This window comes from Papio anubis, chromosome 11 (genome assembly GCF_008728515.1).
Source record: "Papio anubis isolate 15944 chromosome 11, Panubis1.0, whole genome shotgun sequence".
Lineage (NCBI taxonomy): Eukaryota > Metazoa > Chordata > Mammalia > Primates > Cercopithecidae > Papio > Papio anubis.
Window position 1 is genome coordinate 54,753,561 of NC_044986.1, and position 23,261 is coordinate 54,776,821.

At 38.6% G+C, this 23,261-nt stretch overlaps 1 protein-coding gene across 1 annotated transcript in view; it reads left to right on the top strand.

The window, feature by feature from the left end:
• Positions 1 to 23,261, top strand: part of BICC1 (BicC family RNA binding protein 1) — a 326,785-nt gene that overhangs the window by 114,157 nt on the left and 189,367 nt on the right. The window contains 1 exon segment of the mRNA XM_021943438.2: positions 3,266 to 3,312. Within this exon segment, the coding sequence (XP_021799130.2) occupies positions 3,266 to 3,312 (47 nt within the window).

Consider the following 23,261-nt stretch of genomic DNA (forward strand, 5'->3'; position numbering starts at 1 on the left):
AGGTATGGACAGAGTAGCCAATGGGCTGAAATCAGGGCAGTGTGAGTGGTGATCACCACGGTGGTGACACCAACAGTAATCTGCAGCAATAGCTTGGTAGTTTATTGAGGCTTAGCCTTGTGGTTAACTACTAAAAGTAACAGAAGTGGCCAGTTAGTTGGTCACCGGCCCATATAGGGCCAAGCCATGTGATAAAACCTATGGGAGGAAGGATGACTTCCTCCGACCAGGTATAGGGATTAATGGTAACCTATTGTTGCCTGCCCCAGTGCTCCTAAAGGCAGGGAAATAAAAGCTTGACTAAATGTATAAAGCAACATTGGTGTAATGTCACCATGAGGTGGTTGCCCACCATAACCTGGAGTTGTTGTTCATGTATTACTGCTGTGGCCTCTGGGTCCAGGGTTCCACCCTGGGGGCATGTCTCCCCACTAGAAAAACTCTCTTTGCCTAGGGGGTGGAATGTAAGACCTATATGTTGGACCTGAGTGTCTGGGGCCTGTGTGCCTAGAGCCTATGTATAAGGCCTTGTGTCGGACCTGTGTGTCTGGGGCCTGGCTTGCATGCCCAGAGCCTATGTATGAGGCCTATGTGTTGGACCTGTGTGTCCAAGGCCTGTGTCTCCCTTGGCCTAGGGGGTGGAGTATAAGGAAAATGAATCTGATGTGATCAAGTATAGGCCAAGGCAGACATCCGGTCTAGCGTGTGAGTCTGGAGTTTGGAGCGCATGTGCACAATTTCACTCATTACATAACCACAACACGTGGTGATCACCCATGTGAGCTCGTGCTTGGCTTGCAGCCACTATTGTCTGTAAAAGGTATAATTACCCTGCTAACGCTGTACATATGACTTGCGCCTGGGTTGACTCGCGCCCAGGTTTGCACCCACGGTTCGTGCCCCGGCTGGTGCCCAGGCTAACTTGCACCGAGAGAGAATAAAGCCATGCCACAACTCCCTATGATTCCTTGAGTGTTCTTTCAGCTGCTCACCACTCATCCACCCCCTCCCCTTGGTCCTCCACTTGGGCTGAAACCTGACACTTGGCGTGACAGTGTCTGGGTGCAGTTCATGCTATTGATGACGTGGAATTTGTTCAAAAAGAGAAGTTAAAAAGACATTAGCATTATAGGTTAGTTTGCTTTTGCTGCTGTAACAAGTTGCCACAGTGTAGTAGCTTAAAACAACAGAAATCTTACTTTTTGGGTCTGAAATCCGAAGTGGTTTTCACTGGGCTGAAAGCAAAGTGTTAGCAGGACTGTACTCTCTACTGAGGCCATAGGGAAAGATAATTTCTTTGACTTTTCCAGCTCTTAGAGGCCACCTACATTCCTTGCCTCATGGCCTGTTCCTCTGTCTTCAAATCTTGGTCATCTCTGATCTGTCCTTTGTTGTCATGTAACCATCTCTCCTTGCGCTTCCATTGTCACATCACTTTCTTGTTCTCTGAGCCCCTTGCTTCTTTCATTAAGGACACGATTACATTGGGCCCATCTGGCTAATTCAGGATAATCTTCCTATCTTTTTACTTAATCACATCTACAAAATCTCTTTTGCCATGTAAGATTCTGGGGATTAGTACATGAACCTGTTTGCCGGGAGTCATTATTCAGCCCTACCACACATTAGAAGGCAATTTTTAAATTCCTTTTCAGCCCTTGTTTTTATGTTTTTTCAGATTGTCCTTGGAATTTCCAGAAACATGTACTCTGCAATCTGTTGTTTGGATAAAAATGTGTTGGTAAAAAATACACATTTCTACAAAAATAGACAATGTGTCTTATATTTAACTGTAAAATTTAAGTTGGTGAAAAAAAAATTTAAATACTTGTTATTTCTTTGAGGGCAGAGAGAATTTCTGAAGTTTTGAATCTTTTTTTTTTTTTTTTTTTGAGACAGAGTCTTTGTCGCCAGGCTGGAGTGCAGTGATGCAATCTTGGCTCACTGCAACTTCCGCCTCCTGGGTTCTAGTGATTCTCCTGCCTCAGCCGCTCAAGTAGCTGGGACTACAGGCACACACCACCTCGCCCAGCTAATTTTTGTTTTAGTAGAGATGGGGTTTCACTATGTTGGCCAGGATGGTCTTGATCTCTTGACCTCGTGATCCATCTGCCTCGGCCTCCCAAGTTTTGACTCTTTCACTTAACAGTGTCAAAGTTATGGTAGATGCTTCTCAAAACTTGCCAAGTGACAGATGGAATTCTTAAGTGATTGCTCTGCCCTATTTCTTGGGTCTTTAGTCATTTTAACAAGTGTTCTGGATACACACACACATGCACTTCTGCTCACAAACATGGCTGTGCTGAGGTATTGCCTAGCAGGTGTTTGGTTTACTGTGGTCTTCCAGACTTTAATTTCCAGTACTTTTTACTTCAGCACCTTTCTTTGTCCTGACCAGGCTTCTCTCATTAACCACTATTCCACCCTACACCCGAATCAGAGTCCTGTTTGGCCTTAGAAAGATGCAGTCTGAGTCTGTTGCAAGCAAGATGCTATTGACTCTTTTATCACTTCTCTCCTCTTGTCAAATTCCCCACCCTGCAACACAAATGAATACAAAATGTTCATAGTCACAAGACTTATGAACACAGACTGAGAAATGGGTTTGTCCTGTATTCATGGGTTACCATTTATCTATACAAATGATGTTCAAATACAGTGATATTTTAATTAATGTTACATGCAATTTTATTGTGGGCTGTGACTTTCACCATTACTGTTTAATTCTGTTTTTCTTTTTTTCTCTCTTTGTATATACAAATGAAGGAGTGAATTAAAAGTATATGATGCCAATTGAAATTCAAGTAGAATATATACTCATTGTAAAGCATAAAATGGAAACAGCTTAGAAGTAGGCCATATACATGAGCCACCTGCTGACAAGGCAGCCTCTTCTGCCTGGGATTGATCACAGATAGGAAGTGCTTGGAGTGTTACAGTTGATTACTTTGAGAGTTGCATTTATTCATATAGTTCTTTAACTATGAAAGGCCGAGATCACTTTCATTATCTAAGTGTGTAGGGGTTCGTGAGTCTTTCAGACAAAGCAAAAGAGTGTTAAATAACCTAGAGATGTGTAATTGATGGATTAGCGTGCTAGTCTTTACCAATTTTGCATCCCAGTGAGGCATATTAGCAGGAACTGAGCTGTGGGAGAGCGAGGCTGGCATCTTGTTTGCTTTTGCATCCTCATATCTGATGCTCAAAAGTTTTTTGAATACATACATTGAAAAAGTATTTTAAATGTGCACATTTTTATTTACAGCTGCTGCTGAAGGGAAAGGCAGAAGTGGGGAAGACTTTTTTCAAAAGGTAAGTTGCCTTTTACTCTTGTCATGGTGATAAGTAAGAGGAAATATACTTATCTCATCAGCTACCCTAGAAGCCCCCAGACGCTCCTCTTCATGTGGAGGAGAACAGGTTTCCATAGGGGAGCTGGAAACAGAGCTAGCCAGGAAAAGGGGGGATGCTGTATGAGACGTAACCATTCCAAGAAGGCTCCTTCCAGGGAAAATCTAATGAAATTTTTGCTTGAAGGCAAATAAACAAAATGTAAGAGGGCTCGGAGGTGGATCAATTCATGTGGCATTCATACGTCATTTGGCTGGCATGTGACATAGGAGGGGTGTATTGTGCAAGGTGAGGTACACTATCCTATATGATGAATATGGTGGGGGATCTTTTCTAAAGATGTTTAAAGTAAAACAAATTTTAAAATGTTCTACTGGCCAAATAGAATGTGCCGGACTACGAGTTTTCCACCTTACTTTATAGGCTCAGGCTGTTGCAGTTTTGGTACTATCCCCCCTGACTTGGTGTTATCTGACATTGGTTAATCTCCAACTTACACTCAATACCTAAGCATTTCAGAATGCCCTGGCCTTAGCTGCGGGCAGGGTTAGCAACCAGGATAAGACAAGGGAAGACAAATAGGCTGGGTGCAGTGGCTCATACCTGTAATCCCACCACTTTTTGAGGCCAAGGCTGTCGGATTACTTGAGTTCAGAAATTGAAGACCAGCCTGGGGCAGGGCATGGTGGTGTGCACCTATAATCCTAACACTTTGGGAGGCCGAGGTGGGTGGATCACTTGAGGTCAGGAGTTTGAGACCAGCCTGACCAAAAGCCTGTCTCTACTAAAAATACAGAAGTTAGCCAGGCGTGGTGGCAGATGCCTGTAATCCCAGTTACTTGGGAGGCTGAGGCACGAGAGTCCCTTGAACCCAGGAGGCAGAGGTTGCAGTGAGCTGAGATCGTGCCACTGCACTCCAGCCTGGGCAACCGAGTGAGACTGTGTCATAAAATAGGATAGAATAGAATAGAATAGAATAGAATAGAATAGAATAGAATTATCCAGCCTGGGCAACATGGAGAAATCCCTCCTCTACAAAAACAAACAAACAGAAAACTGAAATTAGCCAGGTGTGATGTTGTGCACCTGTACTTCCAGCTCCTCTGAAGGCTGAGGTGGGAGGATCACCTGAGCCCAGGAAGTTGAGACTGCAGTGAGCCATGATCGCACCACTGCACTCCAGCCTGGGTGACAGAGTAAGACCCTGTCTCAAAGAAAAAATAAGAAAAGAAAAATAAAATGAAAAAGAAACAAATAGCAGAAATTATAGATTTCCCTTGGGTTGACTCTGATGGTAAAAATAGATGCTATCTGTGAAAGGATTCTTCTTCATTGTTCTTCTTTAACATCATAGATAGATGTAAAAAGCAGATGCTTCACCTTTGTGATTTCAGACATTTTAAAAGCTGAGTCAAAATATGGTGTATGTGATCATAAAGGACTTTCATTCTTAGATTTGCTAATATTTCTCACTGTTTGCAGAGACATATATACATTCCAGTAGTTTAAATGGAAACACGTTTGAATCCAGGAACATGTGTGTATCCCACAAACTATGAGTTAGAGTCATAGATTCTATTCTTGGTCACAGATTAATGAGGTCTCTGAATAACTAGATGGGAGTACATTTTATCTTCTCATTTTTTTCTTTGGTTCAATAGGAAGTGTCTTTTCCATAGACAGGTGTCCATATAGGATTTGCATACTCATCCAGCAGAAAATCTCTAAGTTAGAAACAGCCCAAATTCCAGAAGAGTCATTTTTCACTGTTTTGACTAGACAGAAGTAGACATTATGGTTCATCTACAGTAGAATGAAGTAATGGAGAAATACTGAATTGTCCTCCAGGAACTTGCATGCAGTCACACGTATTCTAGTTTTACATAATGACATTTGGGGAAACATTTAAGAAATAGGCTGCATTGCCGTTCACTAGCGTCTTTGAAGAAATATTTTTCTCTCTCTAAAGTAATGCAAATATGAAGGATCTAGGCTTATGATTGTAATGTTTCTTAGTTTTTACTTTGAGGTGTACATGGCAAAAGTTAAAATCTCCTTTAGCTGAGTTTAAACTTCAACTACTCAACTTTTCTAAGCCTGGAAGGATATCTACCTAGCTTCATAGTGCCTCTCCCTACATGGAGATTTGATAAGGAGTGTGAGACTTTCATATATAACTTTATGGTTTTTTGTGCCATAAAAATATGTGTAAAATCATAATATGACTAAATTTTGCTCAATTTAATTAATTACTCTCAAAGTTTTTGAATTAGAAAATAATAAAATTAATTTTAAAAATCTTCCAAAATAAGAATTGGTATATTTCCTTTAAGAGCTTACATTTCAGTTTTACAGATAGTAAGATTGTCAAACATATTATCTCAAATTTGAAGCTATAATAGTAATTGTTAAGCTTATTATACACTTCTTCCATTGAGTCAACGTTACTGTTTTTTCCAGAGATCTACCCAGTTTTCTATACACTGTTTTACTGCATGGGTTTGAAATGATTTATTTCCCAAACACTTAATAAAGGATAAAAGGTAAAAGGCTAAGATGTTATAACAAAAAATCCCCAAAACCCCAACAATATAGTGTCTTAAAGAGCAGAGTCATTTGTTGTACTCTCACATAGCATTCTAAGGAGAGTCTTCCAGCTGGGTTGGTAGCTGTGTCCCATGCTGTCATTCAGCGACCCAGGCTCCTTCTAAGACATATCTGGGTTGTCGCTAAGCATGGCCTTCATCTCTGTTGTTGAAGCTTGGTCACCACCATGTCCAGTTGTGTGCTGGTGAGGGAGACAGAGTATTGAAGAGAGGCACACCATGGTTGTTAGGCCCAGGCCTGAATGTGGCATCTGTCACTTCCTTTCACACTCTATGGGAGAAAACTTAGTTATGTAGTCTTACCTAATAGCAACAATAGAGGGGAGGGGAGGGGCTGGGACATTTGGAGAAAAAAATTGATTTTGCAGGCACTATTCACCAAAAACGAGATTGTTATGGGAAAAAAAATGCTGTAATCAAAGTGTAATTTCTTTGTGTGGTATACTTTGAAACTTTTTGTATTTGTTTGTTAGGGCTGACATACCACAAACTGGGTGGCTTAACTATGATAAATTATCACCTCACAGTTCTGGAGGCTAGAAACCCAAGATCAAGGTGTCAACAGGGTTGGTTCCTTCTGAGGGCTGGAAGGGAGAATCTGTTCCATGACTTTCTTTAGCTTCTCATGGTTTGCTGGTTATCTTTGGTGTTCCTTGGCTTGTGGAAGAATTACCTGGATCTCTGCCTTCATCTTCATATGGCATTTTCCCTGTGTGCTTGTCTCTATGTCCAAATAAAGACACCAATTGTATTGGATTAGCAGCCCACCCTTCTCTTGTGTGAGTTCATCTTATTATTACACATCTGCAGTGACCCTATTTCCAAATGTCACATTCTGAGCTCCCAGGCATTAGTACTTCACCATATGACTTTTTGGAGGACAGTTCAAACTATAATACCTTTTAATGGAGAAGATGATTCTGTAGAAAAATTTAATTAGAAAAATTTACTAAGACCGTAGATGTTATTTGTCACATTTTGATACTCAGTCTGATCTATAGATTTTTAACCGCCTAGTCTTTTACACTAAATCTGTTTTTTTAATCACGTCATTTCTAAATTGTCTACAATGAGTATATAATTGACATACAAAAAGAGAAAAAATAATCTGTAATCTTGCCTTTTTGTTTTTGTTTTTTGTGTTTTTTTGAGATGGAGTCTTGCTCTGTTGCCCAGGCTGGAGTGCAGTGGCATGATCTTGACTCACTGTAACCCCTGCCTCCCGGGTTCAAATGATTCTCCCACCTCAGCCTCCCAGGTAGCTGGGATTACAGGCATGCACCACCATACCCAGCTAATTTTTGTGTTTTTAGTAGAGATGAGCTTTCACCATGTTGACCAGGCTGGTCTTGAACTCCTGACCTCCAGTGATACACCCACCTCAGCCTCCCAAAGTGCTGGGATTACAGGCATGAGCCACGGTGCCCAACCTGTAATCTTGCCTTTGAAAGAGAACTATTTGTACACCCTGTGTCTTTTTTCTGTGTGTATTAAAAATATATATTAAATGATTTTTAATATTCCCTGGTTGATGGGATTACAGATTAAACTATGTATTTGCATTGGATCCATTCCAGATGTTTTTCTGTGTTAAAACTTTGCAAAGTTATCTTGTAATTGTACTTTTTATTCTTTGGCTCTAACTACACTTACAAAAAGTGGGAATGGATATAACTTTATCAGTATTCTCTGTCCACTCCTAATGGCAACTCTATCTAATGGAAACACATGGAAACAATCTTCCAGGTTTTTTACAGTTCTTTGGGCAGTTGTTCATGGCTTACTCACTGTCTGTCCTGTTTCCTTTTAATCAGTTCTTTTTTTCTTTCTCTTGTGAAATGACTATGGTCAGATCTTGGAGGGGAAAATGGGTTACAGTATTTTAGGTGGGGATAGGGTCAGTGATTGTATTACACATGTGACTCATCAAAGCAAACTGCGTTAGGAATCTGTAATCCCAATGGTTGAAGAAGACAAAATCCAGTCATCATTGTAATTGATGAAAGCCAGGTTTTTTTGTTGCATTGAGTTATGTACAGTATTTTTCCTCAAAGTATACATCATATATTTTAATGTAGGGCTATTTTATATTCTTTGAGTATATTGGATATTTATTTGGAAAACTGACCTATAAACCATGGCTTGTCACAAAGGCTAACAGTAAGACTGAAAAAATGAGATATTGATGGCTTATGTGGTATATTTTTAAAACTTTCAAACTCATTGTTTTTAGACAAACATTACTTTAGGTGTTTTCAGACTGGAAAATAGCAAGTGTTGTCTTCTGAGGAAAATTCCTAGGATAAATATTTGGTTCCCTCTGTACCTAAAAATGGGTGCATTAGACAGTCTTAGATGGGGACTACTTGAGTCCTTTTATTGAGGGACAGCAGAGATGATAAAGTCACTTCGGCTTTCTCCACTAGCCATTATTTTTATATTTCGAGTAGGTTATTTCCTCTAGTAATGGATATATGTTTTGGTTTAATTATTTAAAAGTGAATTCAGTTAACTCCAGCCCACGAATGTGTTTTTTCTAATACTGAGTCATTATGCTTAAACACAAATCAAATTTGATTTAAATAAGATTCGGATATTTTAAAGCTTTAATTTTAGTATTTATTTCAATAGGTAATACATGTATATGGCTCACAATTCAGATTTATAAAAGGGTATGCAGTGAAGAGTATTTGATGTCTTGATGGTTTCTGAAGGTTCACTGAGAAAGCTGTGCAGCATTACATTGTCGGTCCCAAGCTTGAGTAAAGATGACCACCACCAATGTGTGTCATTACTAGTGAAAACTTATTCACTGAGTTCTTATTACTGATCACAATACTATTGCCCTGAGAATGTTCCAGTGACAGAATCCATGATCATGTTTTCTTTATACTACTGTCTAGATAGGGATAACTGGCTGCTTGTAAGACTTAGAAAAGAAGAGTAACTTTCCACCCCGTAAAGGCTGTTTAGTCATCATCTAGAAAGTTACTAAAGATTAGAATTGATCTTATTTTTACACCTTATGATTCGCTCCTCATCTTCTATCAAGAATCTAGTAAATCAGGGTTAGTGAGAAGAAATTAAGAAAAAGATCAAATAATTTGCTCATCATTCATTCTTCTCATCTTTCAGTTTTGTTCTTGTGTTCAGTTGAACACAGGAAGACTGGGTTTTGAGTCTATATTGTCTTAGCATGTTGTAGAGTCACCTGCTTCAAGTTGCATTGTAATGGCATATTCTTTTCTTTTATTTCATCAGTCATTTCACACACCTCTTTATGAAAACCACATATCCTGTATTATTCCTCTTTTTAAAGCCATGGAAGCAAGGAATGTCATTCAGATTGTTTAAAAATGTATGTTTAATGATAGTGGACGTAACTTAATTACTACTGCCGTTTGTTTAATTGAGTAATCTTTAATCAACATCTGATGAAAGTTTAGTCATTATTGATTAAAATGATTTCTTGAAACCAAACTCAATGCGTTGGATCATGTAGAAAATGAAATTGAATTCATGAAAATAGGTCTTTTAAGAAGGGTCACAAGACAGGACTCTGGATTACAGACTTGTAGTACAAGTAACCATGGAAAGGTCTAGTTAAGATATTTATTGGTATTAGTTTTAAATGGTTTGGCATTAGTTTAAAAAGGTTTGTATATTATTTTGTAAAGTGTTCTCCCTTTATTAGTTAAATCCTTACATTAATTCCTGTACTTGTCAGCATTTCCCTTAATTGAAAGATCTTGAGATACAAACTTCCTTATTTATGGTTGATACTAAGGTTTTGGAACTATTTTGACATTATGCAGATAAAAATTACCCTAACTGATAATACACAAACATAAACATTTTTGTGTGGGTCAGAAGCAACTGTTGAAGAGGGTGGCATTAGCTGTTTGTGAGGAAGGAGTAAATTTGATTAGTTCCAATTTTAGGAGCCTTGCCTTTGCATCATGTGTCTTTTAATTGTCTTTTCAATGTCATGTGATTCAAATTGTCTTTGTGTCTTAGCAGGGGAGTAGGACAAACTTAGTCTTAATATATTACATAGAACATTATCAGAGACGTGTATGAAAATCCATATATAAAGATATTGTCACAGTATTGTAATAATTAAAATAAAATTAAAAATAACCTAAGTACTCAGCCATGTAATATTTGAAAAGTGGTATATCCGACATTGGATTACTATGTAGGCATTAAAAATCATACTTTTTTATAAATATTTAATGATGTGTGAAATTGGTTACTAGAGAAGTACAAAAATTAGGACAAAAGGCATATATAAATAGCTTGACTCACATTTTGTTATATATGTTTATGTCTGAAAAATGACTGGGCAAGAATTATGACAAAATGTTAACCATGACTCTCAGTGGTGAGATTATGATAGGTTTTTATTTTCTTTGTGTACTTTCCTATTATGGACGCCCATTACTTTTATAATCAGGACTAAAAACAACTACCGTCTTATGAAGAAAAACAGGTAACAATAACTAACATAGGTTGAAGTCGTTAATGGATTAATAAATTATTGCAATTTAAGAGCATGCAGTTTTTTTTGATGAAAAACATTTAAGAAGTCAGACTTCTCATCATACTGAGGTTACGTCTGTGTCTTTAATATAACAGTGATAAAGACAGAACAAGTCTCAGATCATCAAGGTGGATCATTTCTAGGTAGTGTTAATTTTTAGAAAAATGTTCCCCCTTTCTTTCATCCATTTGCCCTTGTTTTGACATTCAGAGGTTTAAAATTTTTTAAAGATGTTTTTTACATCTCTGTGTTTTCTTTTCTTCACACCAAAGATACTTAGTTCCTTTTTTATCATATGACTTAGTTTTCAGACCCCTTACCATTCTGTTCACTTGCAGTAGCAAGATTAGTGTCCTATTTTAAATGTGGCAACAATATCTGGGTATAGTGTTTTTGATAGAGCCTGGCCAGTGCAATCATAGTGAGGCCACAATATTCATAAGATTAAGGTGATCCAGAAGTACCTAAAGATTATGTAACCTTTAGGCACTGTTACATTGGTCACAGACATGAAGAATTGATATTACTTGTCATTCTTCACCCAACGGAAGAGAAAAGATTGGCTCCAGTGTCACTGTTAGGTATATAACATGAAATGAGGATACTTCTAGACTGTTGACTGACTGGTAAAGGCCTCCATAGATGTAACTCGTATGCTGTGCCTGTCACTCTAAGCTCTTGACCTGACATGTAGCTTGGAGACCATGTGGCAGATGTGGTAGCTGGACTGTGAAAGTGTGGAAAGCCTCACTCTGGGAGATTTCACCTGGTTTGGATATTGAATTGATAGTGAGAACTCCTGTATGCTTTTTTCTTCTCTCTGGACTCCTTGAATTACCTGGGGGAAAGGACTCAGCCACAGGGTGACAGTCTTTAAGATGATGGGCTGGGTGTAGTGCTTTTTTGTCTGGCTAAAGTAATGTTTAGTAAAGAACTTTAAGCTTTACTGATTTAAAATGACTTCACAGAAGAATCAATACAGTTTAAAGCTGGATGTGGTATTGTCTTTTTCTTCTAGTCGAGGATATTGTGGTCTAAATAGTCTTAGATTGATTTTTTCTCAAGTTTATACAGGTTGTTGGTGGCAGCCAGAACTTAGTGATATTCTGACTTTATGCTTGACTACTGTTAATACAAGATAAATGTTGCTATTTAAATCAGCAATTATCATGCCCACATTAATGGGATATGTTTCTATAGTGAGAGAAGTTTTGCCTGAAACTGCAAGTTTTATTAAGTAGGGCTCTGAATTAGGGTCATTGTGGCATATTAGAGGGACAACCAAAAGGCTGGAGGCAAATTAATACACTAAATAAATGTATGGATTTTATAGTACTTTGTATTTTGTTTAAATAGATTCAGAATCACACTAAGTTTTGTCACTCCGGTACTTTACTTTCTAAATTTCATCTAGGAGATTTACAGTAATGATTTGTTGTCATCTCATGAATCAATTCTTTATTTGAGTTTGGGACTCTTTCTGGTTTCTTAATAATGATCTTTGGCTTGATGTATTTGGTGTTTTTGATTTTATATGGATAAAGTATGTTGCTTTAAAATTTGTTTTTTGGCCAATTCAATTATTTCAACTTGCTTTTGTTCCTAAATAGTACTTTTTAATTTCTTGGCTTTGTAGTTTATGTGGTTATAGCTCCTACCTTCCTGCATGAAAAAGGAGAGGAGAAGGCCTTATTTTGCACCACAAAAGCAGAGACTCAGCTTCTCTGCTTTTCCAGCCACAGCTGCTTGGGCCAGGATGTGGGTGCCACATGCAGCAACAAACCTTCTCTATACAGTTTACATGACCTGTGTGGCATGCTCTGTTAACTCAGCCCAGCCAGACTCATCTCTATTGAGTTAGGAAGCTAAGATCAGGAGTGGGAATGAGAACAGAATGGGGAGGGTCATGAGATAGCATGGAGTGAAGGAGAGGCCAGGAGTGGTGCTGTTCATTATGGGAAAGCTGGGGTTAGGAGAGGGAGAAGCTGTGAGTAAGTAGTGAAGACTCATCCGCGGAGGGAAGCATGAAGCAGAAAACAGAGGGGGAAACAGATGTTCCAGAGTGAGTGATGCTCCTCCTTGGAGTTGGCACAGTTTGGGATGCATCTCAGGTTCTTTTTCTGTTTTTGTTTTGTTTTGTTTAAAGAGATGGGGTTTTGCTCTGTTGCCCAGGCTGAAGTGCAGTGGTGTGATCATAGCTCATTGCAACCTAGAACTCCTGGGCTCCAGCCATCCTCCCACCTTAGCCTCCTGAGTAGCTGGGACTATAAGCATGCACCACCATGTCTAGCTTTCAGGTTCTGATCTATAGTTGTCCCTAGAGTCTTCTCCCCTTCTCCTGATGTAGTTGGGAAACTCTACAAGGCCTAAATCATGAAATCAACTGTGATTCATAAAAGGCATTCAGTTAACTGGGATAATTGCATAATCCTCCTATCTTCAAAGGGTTTATGCACTCACATGTTAACAAAATTTGGTGTGTGTAGAGTAGTTTAGCTCCTCAGTGAGTGCCTCACATTAATTTTTATCTTTAAAGGAGCAGTGCTCTTTGTATAAAAGATATTTCTGTCAAATCTGTCATTTAAAATATATATACTGCAACAATACTACAGTAAAACATTAGACCATACTATACTAGTGTATGGTGAACTCTCTCCATATATTACATATATACTATAAAAGAATAATATTCAACATATGTTTCTTTTCACTAGTCAGTTGCCAGCATTACTCAAGAAATAATGGGATCATTGACGTTAATATGTTAGGTGAAAAAAGTGAGTGCTATCCTTTTATGTTGCTGAACTTTTATCCTGCATATCAGAATTTCCTCCTTCTCTTTGTCATTGGCATTAATATTGTTTTCATCACTCTTACACTTTTGTGGGAAGTTTGTAGGCAGCCAACATGCATAAAGGTTAGCATAGCATATAAATATTTTCTATTTTTCTTATTGGTAGTTATGAAGAATGCTTTGTTACTCTATGCCTCTCTAAGTAACATGATCCTTGAATAAATGTTTTAAATATCCTAATGTTACTCTCTCATTTTGTATGTTTAACAGTTGTGGCTTGTCCCAAACTAGCTCTTTGGCAGAATTTTGTTGTTGTTGTTGTTGGATGTAAATTTCTTCTTAAAAGGAGTTATCTCTTGGCATTTTAAGTGGCGGAAAAAAAATTTCATTATCTTCATTTTTCTGTGTGTGAAATCAAAATCATCAAGAAAGGTGTACATATGGCTTTTCTTCTTAGCATTTGCTACTTTTGTTACCCTGGATTATCCAGTTATTCGAATTTTTTGCTTCTCAGTGGGCGAAGTACTGATAAGTGGGGAAGTAGGGAATGTATTTTTTTTACTTAAATTTTTTTTTTTTTTGCAGTTACAAGATTTAGTAGAGTGAAATAGAGTGAAAACAGAGCTCCCGTACAAAGAGAGGGGACCCAAAGAGGGTAGCTGTTGCCAGCTCTAATGCGTGGGTTTATATCCCGATCATTGTCCCTCCCACTGTGCTCTCAGGCAATAGATGATTGGCTATTTCTTTACCTCTTATTTTTGCCTAATTAGCATTTTAGTGAGCTGTCTTTTATCTGATTGTCAGGTGTGAGCTAAGTTGCAAGCCCCGTGTTTAAAGGTGGAAGCGGTCACCTTCCCAGCTAGGCTTAGGGATTGATTCTTAGTTGGCCTAGGAAATCCAGCTAGTCCTGTCACTCAGTCCCACCTCTCAAGATGAAAACCCAAGTGCTGTGGGGGAGATTGGTCAATGACCACTCTAACTGCTTCCTGCTGAATTGGGGCATAGTAGAGGTTGTGCAGTTGAGATTTCCTTGGGAGGGGTGCCTTTGATGTCATTAACATTGGAGCATGGGCTAGCAGGCCAGTCCAGGGGTCCGTGGTAGATCTTAGTCATAGGTTACATCTGGGGCTCCATTTGAATAACCATTTGTAGTTTTACAGCTTTGATTCTGGAAGAGACAAACTTAACAAGGAGGGTAAAGATACAGGGATTGAAATGTATGGTCTGCAGTGCAGGGGATTATTTCTTTGGCACACTTCACAGGCCCTATCTGCTTGATAGTTTTGAGAAGGCCTGGTCCAGTAAATAATAATTTGGCCGTCTGATGGGTGCTATCAATGCCTAAGTGAAAGGTTTGGTGAAGGTTTTAAGTAATGTCCATTGGTTAGCTGCAGGCAAAAGTATTTTTCCTTTTTCAGTGGCTAGCCATCCTGAGGGGAGGAAACTGTGTCCTCGTGAGGTTCCCAATTCTATTTCTTCTTCTGAGTAATGGTGCTTGGTTTCCCAGAGGGGATTACCCCATACTAGGGGTCCTGCAATAAGCATTTCTCATGGAGGGTCCCGCCTTGCGGCTCTTTTGGCTTCAATATCCGCTTGGCAGTTCCCTTCTATTTCCCTTTCCTTTCCTTTCTGATGACCCTGGTATTGTAAGACTGCCACCTATTTAGGTTTCTGTACAGCCAATAATAATCTCCTAATGGCTTCCTGATGTTTGATAGGTATTCCCTTGGAAGTTAGGAATTCCCTTTCTCTCCATATTGCTGCATGGGCATGGAGGAATGGGTAAGCATACGTAGAGTCTGTATATATATTTGCCCTTTTTTCTTCTCCTGATTTTAGTGCCCGAGTGAGGGCTATTAGTTCTGCCAGCTGAGCGCTAGTTCCTAGAGTGAGGGGATTACTTTCAAATATCCATTATCATTGACGACTGCATACCCTGCTTTTTGAAGTCCTTTTTCTACAAAGGAACTTCCATCAGTATACAAGTTGAGGTCGGGATCAGTCAAGGCAACCTCTAGAAGGTCCCCTCGAGCGGTGCAGGTTTGAGCAATTACTTGTTGACAGTTATGTTCTATTTTTTTCTTCATTGTCTGGAAGATATGTGACTGGATTAAGAGTTGCACAGGTGTGCAGTCGCAGCCCTGGTCCTTCAAGTAATAGAGCCTGATATTTAAGCAAACGGCTGTGTGACAGCCACAAGTCTCCTTTAGCAGTGAGTATGCCATTCAGATCATGAGATGTCCACACAGTAAGATCTCTTCCCTGTATCATTTTAACTGCTTCAGATACTAAGACTGCTACTGCTGCCACTACCAGTAAACAATGAGGCCAACCCTTTGCCATTGCGTCAATTTCCTTACTCAGGTATGCCACAGGTTACAAGCTGGTCCCTTGGACCTGTGTAAGGACTGGAGGGAGGAAATTTAGCCAAAGTTGTAACTGACAATAAGCAAGATATAGAGGCCTCTGTATTTCCTGCTTGGTTCTCTTTCTTGAGTTCATCACTAATTTTATGAAAGAAGAAAACAAAACAGAAAAATAACTAGCTTCAATTTCTATGTGCCTGTTTATTCTGGAGCTACCAGGAAACCTTAATCTCCAGTGAATAAGAACACTTTAAACCCAATTAGTTTGGAGTTGTTTTCTTAAATAGAACTTCTTCCTGTTATGTTTTCCTATTGGCATTTGTAAAACAATGATTCATGTGTAAATCAGTAGGAGGTGCTGTTTGAGAAGCTTCCTGACATATTCCTAGGTTGGTAGGTTTGAGAGCCTAAGATTTTCTTGGCTTCAGTCAGTATGTTGAGAGGGGAAGATATTAACAAGATTAAGGAAGTGATAGTTTTCAGTATGTAGTTGGAACGTGGGTATGTGTGCCTTCTTATTTGAGTATTACTTTGTTGTCCTTGTCATATGTTAATATGATGGGCTACCTCATAATCTGTGGTTCCAAAAATTATCATGCCTTCTTCTAAATTCCATGAGAATATTAAAGAAGAAGTAATTTTAACTTTCAAAGAGCTTTTGTTCTGAAGGGAAAAGATGCTTGTAAGATGATGTTAGCATACATGTGTGCAGGCTTCACGGAGCTGCTAAGGACGCCATTCATGAGACATTATTGCCTGCCCTCTGAGCCAAGCACTGTACCATATACAGTACTACAGAGGGGGAAGGGAGACCCTATGGCTCCTGTCCTCAAGAGGGACATACTCCAGAGGAGAAGTGGCGCAGAAGTGCCACCCAGTGTGGCAAGAGCTTTACAATGGAGGAAATGGAGGGAGTGACTTTTTTTTTTTCCCCCCTATTCTGAGGACTCAGGGAAGATGGATTTCCTGAGAGAAAGTGTTTGAGGTGAGTTTTGAGGACTGGGTAAAAGGAATATAACTAGTACGTTGGATGAAGAGAGGAAAGGCTCTGTGGCACAGTTTCTGAGCAGAGGGCAGAGTTTACATTAAGATACCTTCCAGACCTGCGACTCCATGACCTGAATGCCCTAATGGAGACAAAATGGAAAGCCATTTCCAGCAGAAAGAACCAACTCATTGCCTCTGCAAAAGCAGAATAAGGAAGAGAGGAGACTGTTTTTTTCTCATATAGCTCAGAAAACAGATTAAAGGTTTTACATATATACGTGTGTGTGTGTGTGTGTGTGTGTATGTATATTGATATCACTTCATCTGAGCTAGTTATTTACAAATTCTTTAAGTGAAAGTTTTAGAGGCTATGTAGAAGGATTTGAAATCTAAAAGTTAGGAGATCATATTGTTTCTATTCATTGTTGATATGGTTTGGCTGTATTCCCACCCAAATCTCACCTTGGATTGTAATAATCCAAGTGTCAAGGGTGGCCCCGTGTCAAGGGTGGGGCCAGGGGGAGATAATTGAATCATGGGGGACATTTCCCCCATACTGTTCTTGTGATAGTGAGTAAGTCCAGGAGATCTGGTGGTTTTTTAAATGGGAGTTCCTCTGCACAAGCTCTCTTGCCTACTGCCATGTAAGAGATGACTTTGCTCCTCATTTGCCTTCTTACCATGATTGTGAGGCCTCCCCAGTCATGTGGAACTATGAGCCAATTAAACCTCTTTCCTTGATAAATTACTCAGTCTCGGGTATGTCTTTATTAGCAGCATGAGAACAAACTAATACAATTGTCTACTCAAAGAAGATGAGAATTGAAAATGATAGCCAGGGTGACCAAACATTTTGCAGTATAGTTGCTTTGCAGCATCTGACTTCATTAGTGCCAGGTTTAGGGACAAATTATTACTTTTTTCTACTACCTTCCTAAATGATAAATGCATTCCCAGAGAGATTAACTTTTAACTATGCCTTGAAACATGAGTTTTCAGCTATTGTGATGCCTTCATTACATTCTGAATGATAAAATTGCCAAGTTCAGAATGACAGCTGTAAAATAAATGGCATCATTTTAATTAAGTTCTGAACCTTTGATGATATGAAGTTTTAAAAAAATGTATTTTCCAGGAAAACAGTTGGAAGTTTCGACTTTGTGGTTTACTTTTGGCTGTGTTTTATGGAAATCAAATGAAAACTTCTGAGAAAAAGAGACGAATGATTCAAATTTGGCAAGTAATAGAAAATTGGGTTCCATTTGTATAAAAGATTCCCTGAAATCATTCACTATCAGTTTAGCACACTCTGGTATTAGCATTTAACCACCAGTATACTGATGAACAAGTACAGAGGAAAAAGCCAAGGATATTTGAGATCCAGTATCATATGCAGAATAAATGTAATAACTTGTAGGGGTGGATTTTCTTTTCTTTTTCTTTTTTTTTTTTTTTTGAGACAGAGTTTTGCTCTTGTTACCCAAGCTGGAGTGCAATGGCGCAATCTCAGCTCGTTGCAACCTCCACCTCCCAGGTTCAAGCAATTCTCCTGCCTCAGCCTCCCGAGTAGCTGGGATTATAGGTGCATGCCACCACGACTGGCTAATTATTTGTATTTTTAGTAGAAATGGGGTTTTACTATGTTAGCCAGACTGGTCTCTCCAACTTCTGACCTCAGGTGATCTGCTGCCTCAGTCTCCCAAAGTACTGGAATTATAGGCGTGAGCCACCACACCTGGCCTAGGGGCAGATTTCCAGTTGAATTATTAACTGGAATTCATGTTCTTGTTCCCGTTTCTCCAGTTCTACCATCGACCATTTTAGTGATAGTAAACTCTTAACCTAGAGCACCATTCTTAACCCTGGGTGCAGGTTTGTCTGAGGAACTTTTAAAAACTATTGATGCTTTAACTAGAGATTCTGATTTAATTGTTCTGAAAGTAAGGCCTGAGCATTAGTGTTTTTTGAAAGGCTCCTCAGGTGACATTACTCTGTAGCCAAGGTTGGGAACTACTGATGTGGAGTACAAGTAAGTACAAAAAGAAGTTGTAAATTTTTGTTTATCTGTGCTGCTAATAAAAGGAAAGGAATTACATTTTACTCTTGAACAACACAGTGGCGAAGGTTGCCAACACCCACCCCACTGTGCAGTCAAAAATTTGTATATAATTTTTGACTCCCCAAAAGCTGAACTACGGATAGCCTAGTGTTGACCAGAAACCTTACTGATAACGTAGTCAATTAAGATGCATTTTGAATGTTATATATATTATATAATATATTCTTACAATAATCTAGAGAAAAGAAAACGTTTTTAAGAAAATCATAAGGAAGAGAAAATGTATTTATTATTCATTAAGTGGAAGTGGATCATCATAAAAGTCTTTATCCTATCATCTTCATGTTGAGTAGGCTGAGAAGGTGCAAAAAGAGGAGGGGTTGGTCTTGTCTCAGGGGTGGCAGAGGCAGAATAAAATATGTGGTGGACCTGTCACAGTTTAAACCCCTGTTGTTCAATAGTCAACTGCATATGTATTTTGTGTATGCGTGTCAATTACTGATGGATTTAACTTTCTGCTCAGTTTCATTCTCTTAGAGGGTATACTGTGAGATACTAGTTCTGCACTATCTTAATAAATATCAAATGAAAAAAGTTCCATGGTAAGATAAGTTTGAGAAATACAGCCATTTACAGTTAAAAAATAGTTCTTTCCTATAAAACTGGTTGCAAACTGAAATGTGCTGGTTATTTGCATTTTACGCATTTGTTACAGAAATACGTAATTTGTGGCACTTCCCAATATTGTTTGATGAAATGATTTCTTTTTCTTGCTAGAAACTCCATTCTACAAAATTAAACAATCAGTGAATCATTTGGAAATCCATTTTTTTTCACTTACTGAGATCTGTGTTAGGAATAGATTTGACCTAGCTATATAACAGAGGCTCTCTTGAAAAGTTCCTCAGCGAGCCTTATGATAAGGGTGAGAGTGTAAATTATTTCAAGGTACACAATTCTTTCCTAAAAGATAACTGTTACCTTTTTATATCCATGCTCAGAATTTCCCTGAAAACTCACCATTGCCTTCCAGGTAAAATTAAATAAATACCCACCTTTGACATAAAATGTTTATTGTAGTCTGGTCCCTTCCTACTGATATAACTTTGTTTCCTATTGCCCCTCAACTCAAGCCCTTCTCTTGTCAACCAGTGGTATCCCCAAGCCCTGATCATTCTTGACTCTAATAGCTATAGATAAAAATATATCCCCAACTAGAAAGTCTTTTTCTCCTCTTTGTCTCTGGCCCTCTCCAGTAGTTGTATAGTTTAAAGTCCATCATTTGGCATTTTCTGGACTAGCCCAGCCTGTGATGACAGTTCTCACTTCTTTATATGTTAAACTTACATATCTGTGGTCACTTTGTTTGGATTTTCTTAAGAAGTTACTTTTCTTGCTTTGTTCTCTTGTTATGAGTTGATACACTAATACTCCAACTAGTTTCTGAATCTTGAATTGAAAGACTCAAGTGTTTTGGGACCTAACACATTGTTCTGTGTATATGGTGGGGTGAAATAACTCTGTAGAATTGTGATGTTGTGGTAGTGTATGGGACCTTAAAGATTTCTTAGTTTAGCAATCGTACAAATGAGAAGAAGACCTCATTTTTAAGTGATTTATCTGAGTCACATGGCTAGCCATTTGTTGAATCTGGGGAGAAAACCCAATTCAACACTGTCTATTATGCTGACAATTCATAACTTTAAAAAAATCTGTGCTCTTTCAAGAGAAATTAAATTTCATATTTGTCTTTCTTAATGGGAAAACACAGTAAATTAAATATTATTAAAGCAATAAGAGGTAGTGCTGTCTTGTTCCATCCTCTTGCCTCCTCACCTCCCACCTCCTCCCCAACACACAAAAAGATCCTATGGATGTTCTTAAGGAGCTGTTTTCTGAGATGGGGCCTAGGAAGTAGGTTTTTAAAATTTGGGTGATCCAGAGTCGATGATGATGTGCATTCTTCCATATACATTATTGTCTCCTCCTGCTTCTCCCCGCTTTTTTCCCTCCTCCAATTCATGCCAGGCTGTCATTTGGAATCAATAAGTGAATGTAACAAATAAGAGATGTTAATACTATAAAGAATACTGAACTAGGAGCCATGAGTTCTGGCTTTCAATCCCAATACAGTCACCAGCTATGAAATCTTGGGCAAGTCATTTCACAGCTGAGCTTCAGTTCTCCTGCTTAGAAAATGGGGATAATTCCTCATAGAATTGATGTTAAAATTGGTTGAAATATGCGCTCAAAAGTGTTTTATAAAGCATTGAGCAAATGTGAGAGATTATTTGATTCTTTAGAGAAGACCCTTTCATTCTAGTGTTTGCATCCTCTGGCTGGGGGAAAGGCTGTGTGGCTGATGGAGGGTGAGGCACCTTCCATGTCTTTAGTTGCTTGGGAAAAAAAAACCCACACACAATTCTATAATATTTTTGGCAGTTTGTCTCAGTTTAAAGCTGTGATCGTAACTTTTATTTGGGGATACTACTTTCTTGATTCTTATATGAGGAAAAATTCCATTTGTTGGTTTCTTTTTATTTAAATAATATTTTGTATTTTAGAATACAAACATTTCCTTCTCAAGTGAAGATTTTTTTTTCTTTTCTTTTGAGGTGTTGGTTAAGTTCTCATGTAATAGGATAGTTGGTTGCTATTAGAAATATGTTTTTTCCTTTGTTATGAAATAGAAAATTGTCAGAAACTGATAGGCTATGGTTGGATGAGGTTTGCTACCAATAAAGAATTATCAGGGCAAACTGAACTTTTGTTTAGGATGCAAAAATATTTGTTTTGCTTGGCAGAATGGGATAAAAAGAAAATCCAAGAAACTTCTTGTTTCAGGAGCTGCCAGTTCTCTCTGTGGCTCAAAGAACGTTTCGTGTCTCAGCCACAAGAATTTGCCGCTGGTTCTGATGTTCGTTGTCTTCCCTCCTCACGCACGCTTTGCTTTCAGCTTGTGGCTTTACAACCCTTCGCTATGAGGTGATGAAAGTTCTTCCAGGGCTACTCATTAACTTTCTTTTCTACATCTTAGTGGTATGAATAGTGGGAGCCTTTCATCTTTATTGTTATCAAAGCTTTTATTGAATATCGAATGCAGGGCACTGTGTTAGAGCTCTGTAAGAACATGGTAACAGAGTAGATTCTGTCAGTTATTGGTTGTGAGTAGAGGTAGTTTGTTGGGGATCAGTATAGGTACCAATGGAATAACTTATAAATTGGTACAGGCATGGTGGACCAGAGGGGATCTAGTAACTAAGCACTGTGGTAGCCAGGGGAATCACTTAAACAGGACCAGTAAGGTACAGAAGGCCTGGGAATTTGGGGGAGGTATGCGAACAGGAGGATAAAGGGACTGGTATCAGGAAATTAGAGGGAGGAATATTGGATGTAGGATGTAGTGGAATGAAGTGGATTTTAAGGTTTCTAATACTGAATGACAGACGTAGTAACACATCTAGCAGGAGGGCCATTTTGGAGAAAAAAAAAGAATGTAATTTTAACTAATACATTGACTTTGAAGTCTAGGTGGTAAAGTTTAGAGTAACAGAGCAGGGCTGGAAATAGTGACTTATTAAGAATTAACTTGCATTCCAGAAATTGGGAGTTCATGTAGAATTGCCTGTAAGCCAGGAGTTTTCTTATTCATCTCTTTAATGTTATAGAAAATAACATCTGTACTTTATGGTAAGTAATTATGGAGTTAAAAAAAAAGCCATTTGAAAAAAAACAGCTTAAAAATGTCAAATAGGAAATGTGTGGATAAGTGTATTCTTTTCAAAATGTGGTTCTGAATTGGAATAACTCAAGCTGCAGTTAAAGGAAAAAAACCTCATTTATTTGACTCTTGCCTTCTTTGCTTTCTTCCTGTCTCAGGCTCCTTCCCCCAACGCCTCTCCCCTTTTTGGTCTCAGTGCTTCTGAAATGTAGACACTGGTCTACACATGGGTCACCCAGAGTTCACAGACTTGAAAGTCCTCTTATTCCCAAGAGCTGCGTGTGCCTCATCAGCTTTCTCTGGGTTTTGTGGCAGGGGGTAATGAGAAAGGATGCCCGGAGGCTACTTGTACCAATAAGAGTCACTACTTGTTGTGAAAAGAGCACCAATGAGGAGAAAGCAGGCAGAGATGGTCCCAGTGCTGGGTATCTCTTCAAGGCCTCTGGTTCCATTATTCGTCAAAGGAGGGGTAGAACTAAATATATGGTCTCTAAAGCTTTGAAATTCTTTTCCTTTGCTTTCCCTTTCCTTTTCCCTCCCTTCCTTGCTTTCTTGTTTGCTTGTGTCTTTTTCTTTCTTGCAGCTGACAAATAAAAATTGTGTCTATTTATGGTGTACAACATGTTTCGTTGTATATATGTACATTGTGGAATAGCTAAATCAAGCTAATTAACGTATGCATTACTTCATATGCTATCTTTTTTGTGGTAAGAACACTTAAAATCTACTCAGCAATTTTCGAGTATAAAATACATTGTTATTAACTAGTCACTATGTTGTATAAGAGATCTCTGAATTATTCCTCCTAACTGAAATAAAATTTTTTTAGTGTGC